This window comes from Mesoplodon densirostris, chromosome X, assembly GCF_025265405.1.
Source record: "Mesoplodon densirostris isolate mMesDen1 chromosome X, mMesDen1 primary haplotype, whole genome shotgun sequence".
In the NCBI taxonomy this organism is placed as follows: Eukaryota; Metazoa; Chordata; class Mammalia; order Artiodactyla; family Ziphiidae; genus Mesoplodon; species Mesoplodon densirostris.
Genome location: NC_082681.1, coordinates 15,598,584 through 15,620,681, shown reverse-complemented (window position 1 = coordinate 15,620,681; position 22,098 = coordinate 15,598,584). Strand labels below are relative to the sequence as shown.

Here is a 22,098-nt window from a genome sequence, read left to right as displayed (position 1 = left end):
TATCTGTTAAGGAATATGTATCTAGAATACGTAGAGAACACTTAGTAATCAATAATAAAAAGGCAAATAGCACAATTAAAAATGGGCAAAGGATTTGAATACACACATCTCCAAAGAAGGTATAAAACTGACCAATAAGCACATACAAAGATGTTCAACATCATTTAGTCATTTTGGAAATATCAAGACCACAGTTAGTTACCACTTCATACCCATGGGGATGGCTATAAGGAAAAAGATGGACAATAACAAGTGTCAACAAGTATGTGGACAAATTAGAAAACTCATCTACTGTTGAAGGGAATGTAAAGTGGTTCAGCCCCTGTGCAAAACAGTTGTGTAATTTCTCAAAAAGTTAAACAGAGAGTTACCATACAACCCAGCAATTCTATTTCTAGGTATATACCCGAAAGAAATGAAAACATACATCTATACAAAAACACATACAGGAATGTCAATAGCATTATTCATAATAACCAAAAGGTGGAAACAACACAAATGTCTATCAGCTGAAGAATGGATAAACAAAATGTGCTATATCCACAAGATGGAATATTATTCAGCAATAAAAAGTAATGAAGGACTGATACATGCTACAACATGGATGGATCTTGACAACATTTTGCTAACTGAAAGAAGCCACAAATTATATGATTCCATTTATATGAAATATCCTGAACAGGCATAGAGAGAGATACAGAAAGTAGATTAGTGGTTGCTTAGGGCTGGGGAATGGGGAAACTGGGAGGATGATAGCTGAAAGGTATGGGGTTTCTTTTAGGAATGATGAAATGCCCCAAAATTGGTTTCAGTAATGGTTACACGGCACTGAATGTGCTAAAAACACTGAACTGTACACTTTAAATGGGTAAATTATATGGTATGTGAAGTACATCACAATACGGCTGTTACAAAATAACAAATCAAGGAAAGAATCGGTGTTTTAGAAGAAAAAATTTCATTTGAGCAAAAGTTGCACTTTTTCTACTTCTCCTTCCAAAGGAATTTAAACATGAAAAACAAACAGAAGTGGGCTCGACTTTTGGAAATGTATGTTCAGGAAAAAAGATGAAGGTTGTGCATAAAGGGAAACCACAAGGACATCACATGATCAATAAGTTCACACAGTGGTTATATTTCGGTGCTATCTTAGGTGATGTATAAATATAGAATTTTGATTTTTTTCACACAAATATTTCTTGTAGAGGTAATATAGCACAGTACTTTTTTTTTTTGCGGTATGCGGGCCTCTCACTGTTGTGGCCTCTCCCATTGCGGAGCACAGGCTCCGGACGCGCAGGCTCAGTGGCCATAGCTCACGGGCCCAGCCACTCCGCGGCATGTGGGATCCTCCTGGACTGGGGCATGAACCCATGTCCCCTGTATCAGCAAGCGGACCCTGAACCACTGCGCCACCAGGGAAGCCCAGCAAAGTACTTTTTTTTTTTTTTTTTCTTTTTGCGGTATGCGGGCCTCTCACTGTTGTGGCCTCTCCCGTTGCGGAGCACAGGCTCCGGATGCGCAGGCCCAGCGGCCATGGCTCACGGGCCCAGCCGCTCCGCAGCATATGGGATCCTCCCAGACCGGGGCACGAACCCGTATCCCCTGCATCGGCAGGCGGACTCTTAACCACTGCGCCACCAGGGAGGCCCCCAGCAAAGTACTTTTGAGTGCGTGCTTCAAAGACAGGCTGCCTATATTCCAATTCCAGCTCTACCACTTACAAGTTGTATGACCTTGGACAAGCTGCTTAAACTCTCTGTGTCTCAATTTCCTTTATTGGTAACATGGAGAAAATGACAGTACCTATTTCATAGGGTTATTGTAATGAGTAAAGTCTTTAATACATGCAAAGACATGGAAAAGTGTCTGGTAAGTGCTCAATAAACATTGGCCATTGTTATAGAAGAAAGAAAATATAACATTACAATTTAAAAGGTTTAGTGTACAAGTTAGTATTCAGGCAGTGGCAGATAATGACTGGGTTAGCATTATGCTTCCCACCCTCCCCAAACAGCCACGGGCTGCTTCTAGGCCAGAATACCACTCCCATCTTTCAGTTCATCTGCAAATAGGAGACTAGGTCATGGTTCCTTATCCATATCTCAAGTCTTGTATACAAGGAAAACTCTGAGATGATATCATCTTTGAATATAAAAATTGAACTCTCAAGTTTGACAAACATGAAGGAGTTTTCCCTTTTTGGTCTCACAGGGGACTAAAAATCCTGCAAAATCTTCCTGCTACAAAACATAAAAACATGGTGGGGAAAATAAAATTAAATTCTTTCCAATGAATGGCTGAGTTGGCAGGAAAGACAAGGAAATCCTCAGGGGCCAAAGCCATTACCAAATATTCTGAGAGAAGCCAACTCAGAATAGAAGTTGCCCCAAGGCAGCTGCTAAATCCAAGGTGACTTAGAACTTGGTTTTAATGGTCATGCTTTGGTGGAGATTCAAAGCCTACAGCGTTAGGCATCAGATCAGAGAAAATACAGGAGAATATGTGTATATCCTGTGGGTAGGATAGAATTTTTTAAACAAAATGCAAGAAGCAGAAAGCTTAAAGGAAAAGATTGATAATTTAGGCTACACTAAATTTAAAGTTTTCTTTCATCAAAAGACATCATAAAGAAAATGATGACAAGCCACAAATTAGAAGCAGATACTGCAATACATATACGTGACAAACAAATAGTATCAAGGATATATAAAAGATTGTAAGTCAATTAAAAAAAAGACAAACCACATGACAGAAAAATGGGGAAAAAATAACACAGACAGGCATTTCACGGAAAAGGAAATAGGAATCATCAATAAACATTTGTAAAGACCCTCAACGGCATTTGTAAAGTTTGAAATGCAAATTTCAAGGACAGTAAGATAATATTTTCTACCCACCACTTAAACAATAATTTTAAAACATCAACGTTAGCATGCACCTATATGTGCGTAATCATTATAGATGTTTCGGTTTTGGCCGTGGCTCTTATCACAGATTTCTTTTCTCATGAAGCATCCATTTTGAAAGACCATATTAAAAATTGTTTTAGTGATCACTTAAAGAAAACATATCAGGGAGAGTTTTACCGTGATAGAGCTGAAGGGCAAATGTGGTGACTAGACACAGGCTAAAATGGAAACAGAAAAATCAGTTAGATGTGGCAACAAAGATCAAAGGAACTCTGTGGTGGCATTAAAGGCATGTATAATGTCAACTCAAACATTCGCAAGTGTGGCCTGAGTACCTACTATGCATTCAGCGGTGTTTTAGAACCCGCTTACACGGCACTTAAGAATGAACAGGTTCCAATTCGGGGAAGAACATCCACAGATATGGCTGTGCTCGGATGCTCAGCCTTTTTAATTGCGCTTTGAAGGGAAGAACCGTGGGATGATTTTACCCACAGTAGCACGAAGTGGAATTCTAAAGGATGATGGGAAAGGGAAGGAAGGAATGAGAGGCTGGAAGGAGAGAATAGGAATACAAATCAGGAATCCACATTTCAAAACAACTTTAAGTGTCCTTTTCGTTTACCTATCAGCCACTCTCATCATTTGTGTATTTCTTCTTTCAACAAACCTTTGTTAGACTCCCATCTGTTGCCATGCCCCGAGCAGCGCTGGGGACACAGAAACCAGTGAAAACGCTGGCCCAGCCTCATGGGCTCTTCATCTGGGAGCTAAGTGTTACAATAGTGTTGAGCCTAGGATACTGTGAGCACACAGAGAAAGGACATCGAGCACTAAACTGATAAAATAGATGATGTATAAAAAGTTGAAAGAAAACGGTTTTGTGGCCTAATCTGTGCTGAATACCTCCCAGCATTCATTTGTAGCATTTTCAGTGTGCAGCATGACTCAACGTTATACCAAGGTCGATGGCCTCTGACCTGCTTCCAAGGAGGGGAGTCAGTGGTAGTGAGCTCCCTCAGCCTGTCATGCATGAGACAAATGAAGGGGAACTGTTCATTTCTGTAACTTTTGCCAACTCCGATGTTTATGTGTTTCTGTGCATGCGTATAGTCCAGAGAATTGGAAATAATAAGTATGTAATTAAAATGGCTGGTTCTGAAAATTCATTCTGTCGTCTTTCATATCACTTGTAAAGTCAATAGGCAATATGAAGACGCTCACACTGATAAGAAATGGTTAAAAACTGCAGCATGTTGGGCTTCCCTGGTGGCGCAGTGGTTGAGAGTCCGCCTGCCAATGCAGAGGACACAGGTTCGTGCCCCGGTCTGGGAAGATCCCACATGCCGCGGAGCAGCTGGGCCCGTGAGCCATGGCCGCTGAGCCTGGGCGTCTGGAGCCTGTGCTCCACAACGGGAGAGGCCACAACAGTAAGAGGCCCGCGTACCACAAAAAAAAAAAAAAAAAAAAAAAACTGCAGCGTGGAGCCTTTATTTACTCTTCTGCACTGTGAAAGCGCTTTTGTGACTTGATCATGTGTCTTTTAAAATTTATACTCCATAAAAATTGACAGGATCTTTGCTAAATGCTGGAACTCTGGTAAAGGGCTTTTTAATATGTATATGAGGATATATATTATATACATATGTCATATATGTTATATACAATTATGCATCATCTTCAAAACCATACATTACCTGTTATGAAAATAAATGTCTTTCAGAATTTGCTTCCGTGGGTACTTCTGAGAGCACAGTTTTTAAAAAAACCTCTTCATCACACAATTTTGAATGTTCCAAATTATTTCTTAACAATAGAAATTTGAGAAAAAAAGCATGTAAAACAAAGGGACATCACTTTATTCATCCAAATCATACTCATTCAAGTACCCATGGTGCAAATGAGCAGGCAAATGGACATGAGCTTAAAATCACTACCGCCACCACTAGATGATTCTAAACACACTAACTCAGTAACATGTAAATATTAACATTAGGCTCTTTTTAAATTTTTTATTATAACGTCAAGCCTTTCGAGAGCAGCTATTTAAAGCACAAGCTATAAAAGAAGACGAGATGACCCACTAATATTAGAACTCACAATATCCATGTAGACATATGACCAAATGCCAGATCTATTCCGTGGCTATTCATCTTTTCTTGGGTTCAGACAATCTAATTTTGAAATACACAGCATCTGCAATGGTAAATCCGATTAAAATGACTTACTTTAGCTTATAAGGCATGCAAAAGAACACACAACATCTGTCAATGGTCCTTGGAATGTGTTAACGAAGGAAGCAAAACTGACCCTCTGTTGGAAACTGACAAGTGCAAAATGGCAAAGAAAAACAGGGCCCCTGCTTTTTGCTCTGTGACTAATCACATGATCCGGCTGGCACGTGCAAACACAAAGATGTCCTGCAAATACACATATTACTTTTCAGTGTTATCAAAGAGTCTAAGAATATATAATCACACCATTTCAGTTTAAATAGGGGAAATATTATTTAAAATAACTCCCTATGGCTTTTCTTGTCATCAGACTGATACTGAGCAGCTAATTCTTCAGCTTAACTATCAGTGGCACAGGAGTGCAAGTGAGCGTCTGATGAACAGAGAACCCAGTGTCCCTGAATGTGTAGTAGTCTCTTTGTCTTCCATGAAAGGAAAAAATTTTAATAACATAACAAAATGATTTTATATTATATATTTTATGTTTCCTGTACTCTTGTGTGTATCACACATTTCAATATGAAATCATTTTTAAGTAAACACATTCAAATGCAAGTCACAGTTCAAGGTAAGGAGGAAGATCCCAGCTTAGTAAAATGCTTAGATACACATGGATTCTTTACTGTTGTTCTCACCAGTTAGAAATAAGCTCCTTGTAGGCAGGGATTTTTGTGGGTTTTGTTCACTGAAATATCCCAACAGTGGAGGTGATCAATACATGTTGAACTGAATTAATGTATCTATATCCATAGAAAAGTTCCACAATCCCAAACTGATTGTATATAAATAATTTAATTTAGAAACAAAAGAAAATGTCTTTCTCTTATTTCACTTAGCATAATACCCTCCAGGTCCATCCATGTTGCTGAAAATAGCAAAATTTCATTCTTTTTTATGGCTGAGTAGTATTTCAGTGTGTGTGTGTGTGTGCGCATGCGTGCAAGTATCACATCTTCTTTATCCATTCATCTGTTAATGCACATTTATGTTGTTTCCATGTCTTGGCTATTGTAAATAATGCTATAAGGGCTTCCCTGGTGGAGCAGTGGTTAAGAATCCACCTGCCAATGTAGGGGGCATGGGCTCGAGCCCTGGTCCAGGAAGATCTCACATGCCACGGAGCGGCTAAGCCCATGCGTCACAACTACTGAACCTGCGCTCTAGAGCCTGCAAGCCACAACTACTGAGTCCTCATGCCACAACTACTGAAGCCCGTGCACCTAGAGCCCATGCTCTGCAACAAGAGAAGCCACCGCAATGAGAAGACCACGTACCGCAATGAAGAGTAGCCCCCACTCACTGCAACTAGAGAAAGCCCGTGAGCAGCAACAAAGACCCAATGCAGCCATAAATAAACAAACAAACAAATAAATAAATAAATAAATAAAGGTCTGAACATAGGGGTGCATGTATCTTTTCGAATTAGTGTTTTTGTTTCTTTTGGATATACACCCAGGAGTGGAATTGCTGGGTCACATGGTAATTCTTTTTTTTTTAATTTTTAGTTTTTTGAGAAACCTCCATACTGTTTTCCACAGTGGCTGCACCAATTTACATAGTGTTCGATGGTTCCCTTTACTCCGTATCCTCGCCAACATTTGTTATTTGTGGTCTTTTTGATGACAGCCATTCTGACAGCTGTGAGGTGATACCTCATTATGGTTTTGATTTGCATTTCCCTGATGATTAGCAATGTTGAGCATATTTTTATGTGCCTGTTGGCCATCTGCATGTCCTTTTTTAAAAAATGTCTATTCAGTTCTTTTGCCCATTTTTTAATCAGGTTGTTCATTTTTTTGATTTTGAGTTGTATGAGCTGTTTATATATTTTGGATATAAACCTCTTATCAGTCATATCATTTGCAAATATTTTCTCCCATTCTGTAGGTTGTCCTTTTGTTTTGTCAATGGTCTCCTTTGCCGTGCAAAAGCTTTCAAGTTTAATTAGGTCCCATTTGTTTATTTTTGCTTTTATTTCCTTTACTTTAGGAGACAGATCCAAAAAAATATTGCTATGATTTATGTCAAAGAGTGTTCTGCTTATGTTTTCCTCTAGGAGTTTTATGGTTTCTACTCTTACATTTAGGTCTTTAATCCATTTTGAGTTTACTTTTGTACATAGTGTTAGAGAATGTTCTAATTTCATACTTTTACAGATAGCTGTCCAGTTTTCCCAGAACCACTTATCAAAGAGACTCTGTTTTTGCCATTGTATGTTCTTGCCTGCTTTTTCGTAGATTAATTGCCCATGTAAGTGTGGATTCATTTCTGGGCTCTCTATTCTGTTCCATTAATCTATGTGTCTGTTTTTGTGCCAGTACCATACTATGGTATCACTTATATGTGGAATCTAAAAAATACAACAAACTAGTAAATATAATAAAAGAAATAGACTCACAGATATAGAGAACAAACTAGTGGTTACCAGTGGAGAGAGGGAAAGGGGGAGGGGCAATATAGGGTTAGGGGATTAAGAAGAACAAACTATTATGTATAAAATAAGCTACAAGGATATATCGTACAACACAGGGAATATAGTCAATATTCTGTAATAACTATAAATGGAGTATAACCTTTAAAAATTGTAAATTTTATACAACTGTAACATATAATGTATATCAACTATACTTCATTTAAAAAATAATAATAATATAAATCAAAATAATCTGCCAAAGCAAATTGAAACCAAATATTAAAGTCCTTTTGACTCAACCTTGATCAGATATGTATTGGAAAAGTCATTATTAATCAGTTAAAACTGGAAATAAACATTTGTGGTTTTCTAATATTACAAAGCAAGAATAACTATACCCTAGATCAGTGTTTCCCCAACTTGTCCCTTGCGAAAAAAAAATCACCTGATATGTTTGAAAAGAATGCATATTCCTGTGCTTCATCCTAAATCTGAATCAGAAAAAAGACAATGGAATCTGTAGTTCACCCCAAAGGCCAGGTGATTCTTTTAACGAGGCAGGTGTATGACAGAGTTCACTAGAGCAGCAGTTGGCCAACTATGGCTTGGGGACCAAATCCACCCTACTCCTTGCTTTTGTAAATAAAGTTTTATTGGAACAGAGAAAAAATAAAATCACAAGAAAATGGAAAAATAAAAGGTAATCCCTTACCAAAAGCAAAACACACACACACACATACACACACACACACACACACACAGAGAAAGAAGAAGCACCTAAGGCACTAGGCAAGGAAGAGAGAAATGTTTAAAAGGAGTAATAAAAAAGAGGAGAAAACCAAGAAGAGAGAGGGATGAAAGGGAGAGGGCCAAAAAGCACATGATTTCGAAAAATGAGGCGCAGCAGGTAGGCAGTGACAAGGTGGAACCTCCACCCAGGAGCTGGGTGTCCCAGGTTGCTGGGCCTCGCCTGTGTCTCTTGCAGGTGTTTAAGAGTGTGACTATGGAAAGCTCTTCCTTCCTCCCTCCTTCAGATTAAAAGCCACCCAACAGAGACAGCATGTTTTCCTTGTACAGGGGCGGGAGCTGCCATTGTCTTGGGAACCTGACTAACAATTACAGCCTAGTGAATTCATTACTCCGGAACCCAATACATATAGGTAAATTTTGAGAGGGACTGAATCATGCCATAAAGAGAACTACATATGTGGTGATTTACTGTACGTAAAAATCAGGATTAGAAAATGTTTTTCCTGCTTAAAGCATCATGAAATCCACGGCAGAGTTGGCCCAAGCTTAACTGTCTAGTCACTGCAATCTATTTTCCTGAAAGACATCTCCTGCCACAGGGAGGGGGATTATACATTTGATTGACAAATGGTCTCGTCCAGCCTGGAAAGGTCTTTTGTAGATTCCTGGTCAATGTGGTATAAAAACACATGCTTCTCATTTTCTGTATGTTAACCCACACTAGTCCCACACAGACTCACATGCCAAATGTTGAATCACAAGCACTAAGGCAATTCAGTTTGTGATTATATTTTGTTGTTTTTGTCTTCATTGTGAATTTATCTTCCCTTGGGAGAACGCTTGTGGATATTTACTGTTTTATGCCTCTTAAAAGCTTCTAGCAGGGTCTCTAGAATAATTCCCATAATAAGAATGAAGTAATATATCATAATCCTAACTGAACTCTTGAAAATCTACAGGCGAGTAATCATTCAATGTGAGCACTGATGGGCCAGAAAAGAGCTAGAGTAAATAATTCCCAAATACTTTAAATAGGAATGCCCTATATTTGGGGGAACCTCAATTTGTACAACTAAAAAAATGAGATCCAGACATTCCCTAAATTGATCTACAGATTCAATGCAATACTTAGTAAAATCCTGGCTAGTCTTTTATGCAAAAAATGACAAGCTAATCCTAAAATTAATGTGGAAATGAAGTGTCCCAGAATAGCCAGAACAATCTTGAAAAAGAACAAAGTTGGAAAATTCACACTTGATGATTTCAAAATTTAGTATACAGCTACAGTAATCAAGACAGTATGATGCAGATATAATGACAGACTTACAGATAGATCAGTGGAATAGAATTGTCCAGAAATAAACCCTTACATCTATGATCAACTGATTTTAAACCAGGGTACCAAGACATTTTAGTGGGAAGAGAATATTCTTTTCAACAGATGGTGCTGGGAACACCTGTATATATGCACATGGTTAAAAGAATGAAGTTGGACCCCTAGCTCACACCATGTACAAAAATCAACTCAAAATGGATCAAAGACTGAAATGTAAGACCTAAACCTATAAAACTCAGATGTAAATATAGATGGAATTCTTCGTGACCTCGGGTTAGGCAATATTATCTTATATATGACACCGAAAGCAAAGAAGACAAGAGAAAAAAACAGGTCAACAGGTACAAGAAAAGATGCTCAGCATCACTACTCATCAGGGAAATGCAAATCAAAACCACAGTGAGATGTCACCTCACACCTGTTAGAATAGCTATTGTCGAAAAGACAAGAAATAAGTGTTGGAGAGGATGTGGATAAAAGGGAACTCTTGTGCACTGCTGGTGTTAATGTAAATTGGTATGGAAAACAGTATGGAGGTGCCTCAAAAAATTAAACATAGAAGTACCATATGAGCCACTATGGAGAACAGTATGGAGGTTCCTTAAAAAACTAAAAATAGAACTACCATATGACCCAGCAATCCCACTACTAGGCATATACCCTGAGAAAACCATAATTCAAAAAGAGACATGTACCAAAATGTTCATTGCAGCTCTATTCACAATAGCCCGGAGCTGGAAACAACCTAAGTGTCCATCATCGGATGAATGGATAAAGAAGATGTGGCACATATATACAATGGAATATTACTCAGCCATAAAAAGAAACGAAACTGAGCTATTTGTAATGAGGTGGATAGACCTAGAGTCTGTCATACAGAGTGAAGTCAGAAAGAGAAAGACAAATACCGTATGCTAACACATATATATGGAATTTTTAAAAAAAATGTCATGAAGAACCTAGGGGTAAAACGGGAATAAAGACACAGACCTACTTGAGAATGGACTTGAGGATATGGGGAGGGGGAAGGGTAAGCTGTGACAAAGCGAAAGAGAGGCATGGACATATATACACTACCAAACGTGAGGTAGATAGATAGTGGGAAGCAGCCGCAGAGCACAGGGAGATCAGCTCGGTGCTTTGTGACCGCCTGGAGGGGTGGGATGGGGAGGGTGGGAGGGAGGGAGATGCATGAGGGAAGGGATGTGGGAACAGATGTATATGTATGACTGATTCACTTTGTTATAAAGCAGAAACTAATAAAAAAATAAAAATAAAAAAAATAAAAAAAAGAAGTACCATATGATACAGTAATTCCACTTCTGGGTATTCATCCAAAGAAAACGAAAACAGTACCTCAAAAAGATATATGCACCCCCATGTTCATTGCAGCATTATTTACAATAGCCAAGACATAGAAACAACCTAAGTGTCCATCAGTGGATAAATAGGTAAAGAAGCTGTGGTGTGTGTGTGTGTGTGTGTGTATATATATATATATATATATATATACACACACACACACACAATGGAATATAATTCAGCCATAGAAAAAAGGAAATCTTGCCATTTGTGACAAAATGGACGGACCCTGAAGGCATTAGGCTAAGTGAAGTCAGTCAGACACAGAAAGACAAATATCATATGATGATCTCACTTAGATGTGGAATCTTAAAAAACAAACAAACAAAGAGAACAGATTGGTGGTTGCCAGAGGTGGGAGATGAGATGGGGTGGGGGACATGGGTGAAGAGGGACAAAAGGTACAAACTTCCAGTTATGAAATAAATAAGTCATGGGGATATAATATACAGCAGAGTGACTATAGTTTAAATTACTTGGGGAACTTCCCTGGTGGTGCAGTGGATAAGAATCCACCTGCCAATGTAGGGGACACGGGTTCAAGCCCTGGTCTGGGAACATCCCACATGCTGCGGAGCAACTAAGCCCATGTACCACAACTACTGAGCCTGTGCTCTAGAGCCCGCAAGCCACAAGTACTTAGCCCGTGTGCCACAACTACTGAGGCCGGCGTGCCTAGAGCCCGTGCTCCGCAACAAGAGAAGCCACTGCAATGAGAAGTCCGAGCACTGAAATGAAGTTTAGCCCCTGCTTGCTGCAACTAGAGGAAGCCCACGTGCAGCAACAGACACAACACAGCCAATAAATAAATTAATTAATTAATTTTAAAAAATACTTGGGGGCTTCCCTGGTGGCACAGTGGTTGAGAGTCCACCTGCCGATGCAGGTGACACGGGTTCGTGCCCCGGTCCGGGAAGATCCCACATGCCGCGGAGCGGCTGGGCCTGTGAGCCATGGCCGCTGAGCCTGTGCATCCAGAGCCTGTGCTCCATAACGGGAGAGGCCACAACAGTGGGAGGCCCGCGTACTGCAAAAGAAAAAAGAAACAAAAAACTTGGGAGTTCCCTGGTGGTCCAGTGGTTGAGAATCTGCCTTCCAATGCAGGGAACATGGGTTTGATTCCTGGTCGGGGAAATAAGATCCCACATGCTGCGGGGCAACTAAGCCCGTGCGCCACAACTACTGAGCTCGCATGCCTCAATGAGAGAGACCACTCGCCACAACGAAAAGCCCACATGCCGCAACTAGGACCCAATGCAGCCAAAAATAAATAATAAATAAATGAATGAATAAATACACAAATTTTAAAAAAATACTTTACTGCATATTTGAAAGTTGCTAACAGAGCAAATCTTAAAAGTTCTCATCACAAGAAAAAAAATTTTGTAACTATGTGTGGTGACGGATGTTAATTAGACTTATTGTGGTAATCGTTTCCAATACACACAACTATTGAATCATGTTGTACACCTGAAAGTAATATAATGTTATATGTCAATTATACCTCAATTTAAAAAAAGAATTGAAAACAGAGACTCAAAAAAGAGAGAAAAATAGGTAAATTTGACTTCAAAATTAAAAACGCTTGTGCTTCAAATGAAACCATCAAGAAAATGAAAGATAATCCACAGAATGGGAGAAAATATTTGCAAATTAATATCTAATAAGGATTCTTGAATCCAGACTATATAAATAACTCTTAGAACTAACTAAATAGTAAAAACAGAAATAGACCAATTTTAAAATGGGCAAATAATCTTCATAGACATTTCTCCAAAGAAGATATACAAATGTCCAATAAGCACATGAAAAGGTGCTCAACATCACTAGCCATTCGGGAAATGCAAATCAAAACCACAATGTGAAACCACTTTGCACTTCACACCCACTAGGCTGGCTGGAATCAGACAGACAGAGAGTAACAAGTTCTCAGAAGGATGTGGAGAAAATGGAACCCTCATACAATGATGGTGGGAATGTGAAATGGTACAGTTGCTTTGGAAGTCTGGGAGTTCCTCAAAAGATTAAACATACAGTGACTCTATGACTTAGCATATCGACTCCTAGATATATATTCAAGAGAAGTGAAAACATGTCCACACAAAAACTTACACAAGAATATTCATAGCAACATTATTCATAATAGACAAAAGGTGGAAATAATTCAAGTGTCCATCAACTGAAGAATGGATAATTAAAATATTCAGCCAGATAAAAAGAATGAAATACTAACACATGCTACAACATGGATGAAACTTGAAAACATTATGCTAAGTGAAAGAAGCTAGTCACAAAAGATCATCTATTATGATTCTGTTTGTCTGAAATTTGTGGATTAGACACATCTTTAAAGACAGAAAGTGTGTTAGTGGCTGCCAGGGGCTGGTGGGAAGGGCTGTTGGGAGGAAATGGGGAGTGATGGCTAATGGGTATGAGGGTTTCTTTTTGGGGTGATAGGAATGTTCTAAACTTGTGGTAATTAATGTACAACTCTGTGATTATACTAAAATCTATTGAAATGTACACTTTAAATGGGTTAATTGTATGGTATGTGAATTATATCTTAATAAAGCTGTTAAAAAAAACTTGAATGGGATCCTGTTTTCCCTGTTTGCCTTCTTGTTAAGAAAACTCTTTTCTGTTCCTCCTTGCTGGGAATGGCTCTCCTTCCCTTTTCAGATTAGTGTAAACAATTATCTGAAAACGGAGCAGACATATCCCATCAAGTTGCTGGCTCATAATTTTCCAGAGACAAATACACAAATGTAAATTATAAGTGCTGCTAAAACGTCTGGTTTCCCAGCATCTGCAGGGTTAACGAGCTGACTTAATTTCTTCCTGGCAGAGGTAACAGTATCATTGATAAATATTTGAAAGAAAGTCAGAAAGGAGATAATTACTTTTCAGAGTAAATTTCAATATATTAAAGTGTCACTGGGCTTCCCTGGTGGCGCAGTGGTTGAGAGTCTGCCTGCCGATGCAGGGGACACGGGTTCATGCCCCGGTCTGGGAAGATCCCACATGCCGCAGAGCGGCTGGGCCCGTGAGCCATGGCCGCTGAGCCTGTGCGTCCGGAGCCTGTGCTCCGCAACAGGAGAGGCCACAACAGTGAGAGGCCTGTGTACCGCAAAAAAAAAAAAAAAGTGTCACTATATTTGCTAATCCAACTACTTTATAAAGCCCCAAACTTTATTATGAGTATAAACTGATCCTTCTTTCCAAGTTCCCATCAGCCTTTGATTTTTCCATTAAAATATAATTGTTTTAAAGGAAATTATACCATGTATTGAAAATGATAGGAGGTAACTGATGAAGGTCTTCTCAACTGGGAAGCAATAGTGGCTGCTTAATATTCCTACTGAAGAAAAGAATAAGATGGGAAGGAATTCATCTGCAGCATGAAACTTAAGCCATAAATGACTAAACTGCAGATTTCTTGACGCATAAAGAAGGCTCGTTTAGTGCTGAAGTTGTAGTTTCTCTCTTTGGAGAGCTTTCCTCGTTTACCTCTTCTTTACCCCCCGGCACAGATTATGTTGGTTCCATACTCTGAGCAAAGGAACATGAGTCAAAGTGACCTGTGAGCAAATCGGACAGTGCAAACATTTCAACAACAAACCACAGAAATGATCTGTCTTTTTGGAGCACTGATTCCACTAGTGCTCTCATGTTTTTTTTTAATAAATTTGTTTATTTATTTTGGCTGTGTTGGGTGTTCGTTGCTGCGTGCAGGCTTTCTCATGCAGTTGTAGCGAGTGGGAGCTGCTCTTTGATGCGGTGCTCAGGCTTCTTATTGCGGTGGCTTCTCTTGTTGTGGAGCACAGGCTCTAGGCGTGCGGGCTTCAGTAGTTGTGGCACATGGGCTCGGTAGTTGTGGCTCAAGGTCTCTAGAGCGCAGGCTCAGTAGTTGCAGTGCACAGGCTTAGTTGCTCAGCGGCATGTGGGATCTTCCCGGACCAGGGCTCGAATCCGTGTTCCCCCCTGCATTGGCAGGCAGATTCTTAACCACTGTGCCACCAGGGGAGTCCCTTTTGCTCTCTTGAATGTTGCTCTGGGGAAGGGGTCATCCCCAAGTCTTCACAGGGGGGAAACAAACAACTGTCTCTTCTGACTGATCTCTTCTCTATACTCACTCATCCAGGCTTTAAATACCACCTCTGATGACTCCCAAATTGATATCCCCATCTCAGATCCCTTCCTTGAAGACCAGATTCCTATATCCATTTGCCAACCCAAGATCTCTGCGTGGACATTGAATAGGCACCTCAAAGTTAGCAAGTCCCAAACCAAACTTCTTTTTTTTTTCTTTGCAGGGGACCCGCCCAGCTCGGCTCACGGGATCTCGGTCCCCTGACCAGCAACTGAACCCCAGCCACAGCAGTGAAATCACCGACTCCTAACCACTGGACCGCCAGGGAACTCCTCCCCCCAAACCAAACTTCTGAGCCTCATGATTTCCCCACACCCCGCTCTCCCTGCCAGCATCTCCATCTCCATCCGTGACAATTCCTGCCATCCTTGACACCCCTCTTCTCTCGTAGCCCACATCGAAACCATTAGCAAATTGTTTTGTCTCTACCTTCAAAAATACACCCAGACTCTCACCACTGCTCATCACCTCCAGTATCAACTCTCTGGTTTAAGCTACCATCATCGATTGTCATAGTCTCCTAATTGGTCTCCCTGCTGTCACCTTTCTCCTGCCTTTACCTCATTCTCCACATAGCATCCAGAGCAAGGTAAATCACTCCTCTGCTCAAAATCAGATCAACTCGGTGCTGTGCTCTGTGTCCACCTAGAGGGATGGGATAGGGAGGGTGAGAGGGAGACACAAGAGGGAGGAGATATGGGGATATATGTATATGTATAGCTGATTCACTTTGTTATACAGCAGAAAGTAACACACCATTGTAAAGCAATTATACTCCAATAAAGATGTTTAAAAAAAAAAAAAACCTTCCTGTGGCTCCTCATGTGACTCAGGGTAAAAGCCAAAGTCCTTACCAAGCCCTATACGACCCAGACCTGTTACCTCTCTGGCTTCCTCACACACACACACACACACTGCTTCAGCCACACTGGTTTTCCTCCCGTTCCTTGAACTTGTCAATACTTTGTCATCTCAACGCCTTTACATCGATTGTCCCCTCTGCCCAGAACACTCCCTCAGACCCCCCTCTTGGTGACAATCTACAATCCCTTAGGTCTTTGCTCAGTGTCACCTTCCCAGTCCTGAAAGGAACAAGAAGCCAGTCAGATCCTTACATTTGTCGTGCATATGCATATACAATGAGGGGAGGGTTTGGGTGAAAAATAAATGAAAGGAAGGGCTGTGACATTGGCCTCTTGCCGGGTTCTGGATAAGACCTTGGCAGGATCAGATAAGAGGCATCTCTCTTAGGCGGCTGACCTCTGCTTCTGCACTGGGGCAGGTGGGGAGCAGGTTTTTTATTGAGCCTTCAGAGGGTGCTTGCTTGAGAAGATGCTGTAGAGGGACATTTGCTTTCAATCCTTGGGGGCAACTCCTAAAGACTGAAGTGCCTCCTAGGGCCGAGCACTTGCAGGCATGCCTGAAAAATGCAATGGATAAAATGCATCTCAATTTTCTGATGGATTTTGAACACACTTGCTTATTTGTTTGTTTTACAAGAGAGTAAACTATCACAATTTCACATACTGTAATAGCTTAATTTAAGAGAGAACATGTTTCACTGATAACACTTTTCACAGCATCAAGGGAATTCCCTAGCTGTGCAGTGGTTAGGACTCTGCGCTTTCACTGCTGAGGGCCCGGGTTCAGTCTCTGGCTGGGGAACTAAGATCCCACAAACCGTGCAGCCAAAAAACAAAACAAAACAAAAACAGCATCAACTCTCCAGGACACAACTAAGTACTAGGAAAAAAATTTGTTAAGCTTTTAGGAACAGAAACAGACACACAGATACAGAGAACAAACTAGTAGTTACCAGAGGGGAGTGGGAAGGAGGGAGGAGCAAGATAGGGGAAGGGGATTAAGAGGTACAAACTACTAGGTGTGAAATAAGATACAAGGATGTAATGTACAGCACAGGGAACACGGGCAATATTTTGTAATAACTTTGTATGGAGGATAATTTATAAAAAATGGAATCACTATGTTGTATACCTGAAACTAACATTATATTGTAAGTCAACTATACTTCAATTAAAAAAAAAAAAACACCTTTAAGGCAACCGGAAGAGATATCACAGACTCCATGTGTTAAAGGTCATATACATTAGTAGAAGCAGGCTCCCCAAATACTCATAGTCTATTTACTCGTATTCTGCAAACAACTGTAACAAGTTTGGTTATCTCATTTCCTAGTTCATAACAACACATCAGAAGGGGCAACGAAGGAGGGAGCTTAGAGGATTAGGCAGTAACTGCTGGCTGGTAGAAAGAGTTAAAATAACAGCAGCAAGAAATGGCAACTAACAGAGAGGGGACATATGGAACGATTAGAAAACCAGGCATTACCAATTAAGAGGCAGAACATCTGTGCCCAATTTAATGCAGGGACAAACAGACCGCCACACTTAAGGAGCCCTTGAGGCAACACTATATACAGCGAATTAAAATAACTAATGCTATTATAAGGATAATGTTGAATCATCAAGAAAAGATACAATTATTTCCAGGCTCAGGAGTCAGGAAGGTAAATAATCTTTTTGAAAAGGTTTCCATCCAAAATGGTTAGAGCCTGGGGCGAGGGAAAAGCGGTAACAAGTGCTGAACCTCAGTTACCCAGAAAATCAGTTATGCGGAACAACTCAGAAATTAGCGTTGCCCAGTAAGTGACCCATCATCATTGGAAAACATTTTTATACTATGTTCCAATGTATATTGAATAATTAACTTTTGTTGTGATTTACACAGCTAAACTCTGATAAAATCAAATTTGCAGTGAACAGGTTTTCACAACTACTTCTCTGAGTTATCTAAGGTTACCTTAGATCAGTATAGTTAGAGTCCTTTTGTCCTGCAAGGAACGCAAAACATTTCTTTCTTTTTTTTTCGTTTTTCACCCATCATCAGGTGAGGAAAATTTGAGGGGGGAAGAAAACATCTTTATTTAAAGGTAAGTTCAGAAGGTAATTTTATAATAAATGTGGGCTCCATCTAGGCTAGACTGAGTTATCAATGCATAGAAGTAATTAAGGAAAGTACTTCTGTGCCAGGAGTTGTTTAATGAGCACCACGGATGACTGTAAGAAATAATATTCACTTCTTCCCAGCTGTAGTAAGCTCTCAACTCTGAACCCCAAATTTCCTCTCCATCCTCCATTCCCTATCTTAATGATATCTCTCCCCACCCCTTCACCCTAACTACAAACCTGGAATTAACCTAGTCTCCTTCCCTGTCCCTCAAACATCGCAAGGAGTCACCAAGTCAAATCAATTCTACCATCTCAATTCCTCCAGCTTCTCCCCTTCTCCCCATTCCCAGAACTGACTCAGTCCATGCCTTCGTCCACTCTTGCCCAGCATGCTACAACTGCTCTCTAACTGGCCCCCCTACTTCCGGTCTTCCGGCTCTCTGCTGCACACTCCACACACTGTGTCTTCCCCACAACCACCAGAGTGGTATCTGCAAAAGCAACAAGCCCTGCTATGCACTGGCACTGCCAGCCACTGTGCACACCGTGCCCTGTACCACCCCAGTAAGGGCATCATTCATGGTTTTGCAGTGCACAACCTGTACAACCATATGCAGCAGCCTTGCTCTATTCCCCTATTTGCAACACTCCAATGGCTCCCCATTGCCCTCCAAATAAAGCCCTTTAATATGCCTGATCCAGCCTCTGCCTACTTCTCCAAATTAATCTCTCTCCTGTATTTTCCACACTTTCCACTCCAATCATTAAAAAAAAAGAAAGAAACGACTCCCCAAACCTACTATGCTGTCACCTTTCTGCTTGTTTCAGCACATCTTATTTCCTTTGCCTAGATAACCTCTCCCTACCTTTCCCCACCACACTCCATCCCCATCCCCAGTCCACCTGGACATTTGTATGCATCCTTGAAGATTCAAATCATGCATCACCCTCTCCCCGAACTCTTCCCTTAACTCCCTAAGTAGAGTCAACCACCCTATTTCTGGCTGCCCCGCAGCAGATCCTGCACAAACAGGTGTAATTAGCTTATTGCACCGTGGCATGTCCTGGTAGCGAGCAGTCTCTAAGTGGTCATTACTGAAAAGATCTCTCAGAAAGTTCTGTACCACAGTAAAAAACCTTGTAAACATATTCTTAAATAGAGGAATTTTTTTTTAATAGATGAAATCCCTTTCACACGTAAAACTCTCATCCTAGGGTGCGTGTCCTAACAGCATAGCTACAGACCACTTCCGGGACATTCTGTTGGTCCATCCGGCGGTAGATGTTACTGCTAAAAATGCTGAAAGGCAGAACAGCACCACACGCTCTTGTAAAAACACAGCACAGCAACCGGTGTCATTTAGGTGCTGTGACACATCATAATGCCGAGGCAACTGCCACCATGCAGGAGCCTTCAAAGGTATGGAAGATGAAACACCACACAACTATAGAAGTAGAGAAATCACTGGAGGTAGAAATGTCAACTGACAGTTCATAGCATAGCTAATTGAACTTTGGTGAGAAAGCATACATTTCTCCTATGGAGATTTTTTTCACTCTTAGGAAGATGGATGAGGCAAACACAAGACACAAAGCACTTTCCACACTCCCCTGAGCTGCCCAGCTGCCAGTGAGGGTCTGTTGTATCATCCCAACCCATTCCAGACGCTGAATACCTGAAGGAGCGTGTGCCCCATCACTGCACTCCCCTTAATGGTTGATTACACATGGAAACCAATAGTGCCCACCCCAAATACCAAACAGGGAGGACCTGAAAACGCTCAGGCCGAAGCCTTGACTTACTGCGGTCTAACGACAGGGGTTGCCGTGGCCTCCTTTGGATTCGAGGCTAGCCCCGAATAAGGAAGGAAAGTATTTGGAACGTGTGTGAGGGCTACCTGATTTTCAGAAAATTGTCCCCAAGTCTATTTTTGGGTTGCCAAAACTCCCACTGCAAGGCTGAGCACCTGCTAAAGCAAAACCGCCACGGGAGCAGAGGAAGACACGTCCATGAATTGCAGTACCTTGAGAACTTGTCTGAAAAGCCCTGGCGGAACTTAAGGTACCAGAGCTGCACCCTGTTCTCGGGTTGCTCCCGAGCCCCAGTCCGCATGGACCCGTAGGAACCTAGCTCCTCAGAGCCCAGAGCCTGCTGCACCTTCCCCGCTGCACCAACCCCAAAGCTTGGCACCTCCGGCGAGGTAGATGCGTGTGCATCACTGTGTGCATCACGGCTGGCAAGTGACCACGTCCACCGTCCCCCGCTCACTGCTCACATCCCTCACCCAAATCGCGGCAGTGGCAGTAAAGGATGCGTGGGTTTGTTGGCTCTTTTATGTCTGTCCTATAGTGAGGACCCCAGGAGACAGGAAACTCATGGACCCAGCTGGAAAGATGCACTAGCCCGAGTGTAAGAAAGCCCGAGTTGCCGGCGGCGGCGGCGGCGGCACGGTTTCTCTACAACTCCCCCTCCAAGTGCGGCGCCGAGGGTCTCCGAATCACAGCGCCTTTTTGGATTTGGTTTCCCCAAACGTATTATTCAACCCCCGCCGCCACTTTTGCAGCATTCAGGCGATATTACAAGTGAAGTGCATCCCCGGGAGGGGGGGCTTCTGGTCGGCGGGATGCGGAGTTGGAAGATACCGTCTGGCCCCGTCTCTCCAGCGACACACGGGAGCGGGTGAGGAGCGGAGAGGGGACCTGAACTAGCCACGGCGGAGACGTCCTCACACCACCTCCCGGACTTTCTCACGGTCCCCCTGCAGCGCGGCCCGGGGCCGGAGGAACAACGGCTGCCCGGCCAAGGGCGCTGGCAGCGGGGGAGGACAAGCGTGTGCGGGCGAAGGGAAGACAAAGTGTGCTCGGCAGCCGGGCGGCCGGGGATGGAGCGCAGGCGGAGAGGGGCGCGCGAGCGCGGCGGGAGGCGGAGGCCGCCGGGCGGCGTGCGCGAGGAGGGAACTTACCTGAGAAGAAGACCGCTTGCAGCAGGCAGAGGTAGCTCTTGCCGTACTTATCGGAAATCCGTATGCGCTGCAGGGCCATGTCCATGTCCACCTGCAGAGAGATGGCCTGGGTGGCCGGCACGGACGCGCAGCCGTCCGGGTCCCAGGGCAGGCCCGGCGTCCTGCCGCCCGGCGCGGGGGTCTGCGGCGCCGGGGTCCGAGGCTCGTGCCCGGAGGCCGAGCCCAGGTGGGGCCGGGAGCCCGCCGCCGCCTCCGCCATCCTCACGCGGGAGCCCGGCCCGGCCCGCCGCCGCCGAACTCCACTCCGCCTCCGGCCCCGCGCGTCCGGGCACGGCCGGGGAGTTCTGCCGCCCGCCCGCTCGGCCCCGCCGTGCCGCCACCGCGGCCCGCCCTCCCGAGCGCGCTCGTGGGGACGGGAGCTCTGGAGGCCGAGAGCGCGGCGCGCCCAGAGTCCGGGAACTTGCTCGAAGTTTGGGGCTCCGGTGCAGCGCTTCTGGCCGCCGCCGCCGCGAGGGCCACTCCTCCAGGGAGCGCACACACGCTCCCCCCTTAGCTCCCGGGAGGATGGGAGGCGGGGATGTGGAGGAGGGACTCCGGTAGCCTAAAGAGAGAACCCCTGCAGAGACGCCCATTGTCAGGGGAGGGAAGGCCGGCCGAGGCGAGCACACGTGGTGGGAGGAGACGGCCGGGCCTCGCACTCCCATGGCAACTCTTGCAACTGTTGGCGATTCCTTAGCATCCGGCTAGCACTGGCCGAGGCAAAGATTCGCCACGCGCCGGAGTTGCTCCGTGAGGACGCTTGCAGGTGGCCCTGCCGGGACTGCTGTCCTTGCTGACGCCGAGAGGACACTAGCCCTGGAGAGTCTGAAAGGATGTGTGCTGAAGCCAGAATATGCCCTCCCCACCCCCAGCGCAAACAGACACACACACATTCCTACCCCTTGGGGATGCTAAGTCCTGTGCCCTCCAGATCCCTGATTCTCGAACGCTGGGGTCTCAGGAAGCTCCC

At 43.1% G+C, this 22,098-nt stretch overlaps 1 protein-coding gene across 1 annotated transcript in view; it reads right to left on the bottom strand.

The window, feature by feature from the left end:
• Nucleotides 1–21,249, bottom strand: part of MCF2 (MCF.2 cell line derived transforming sequence) — a 101,058-nt gene extending 79,809 nt beyond the window's left edge. The window contains exon 1 of the mRNA XM_060086698.1: nucleotides 21,090–21,249. Within this exon, the coding sequence (XP_059942681.1) occupies nucleotides 21,090–21,174 (85 nt within the window). The 5' untranslated portion in view covers nucleotides 21,175–21,249. The remainder of the gene's footprint in view (nucleotides 1–21,089) is intronic.
• Nucleotides 21,250–22,098: the final 849 nt, after the last annotated feature.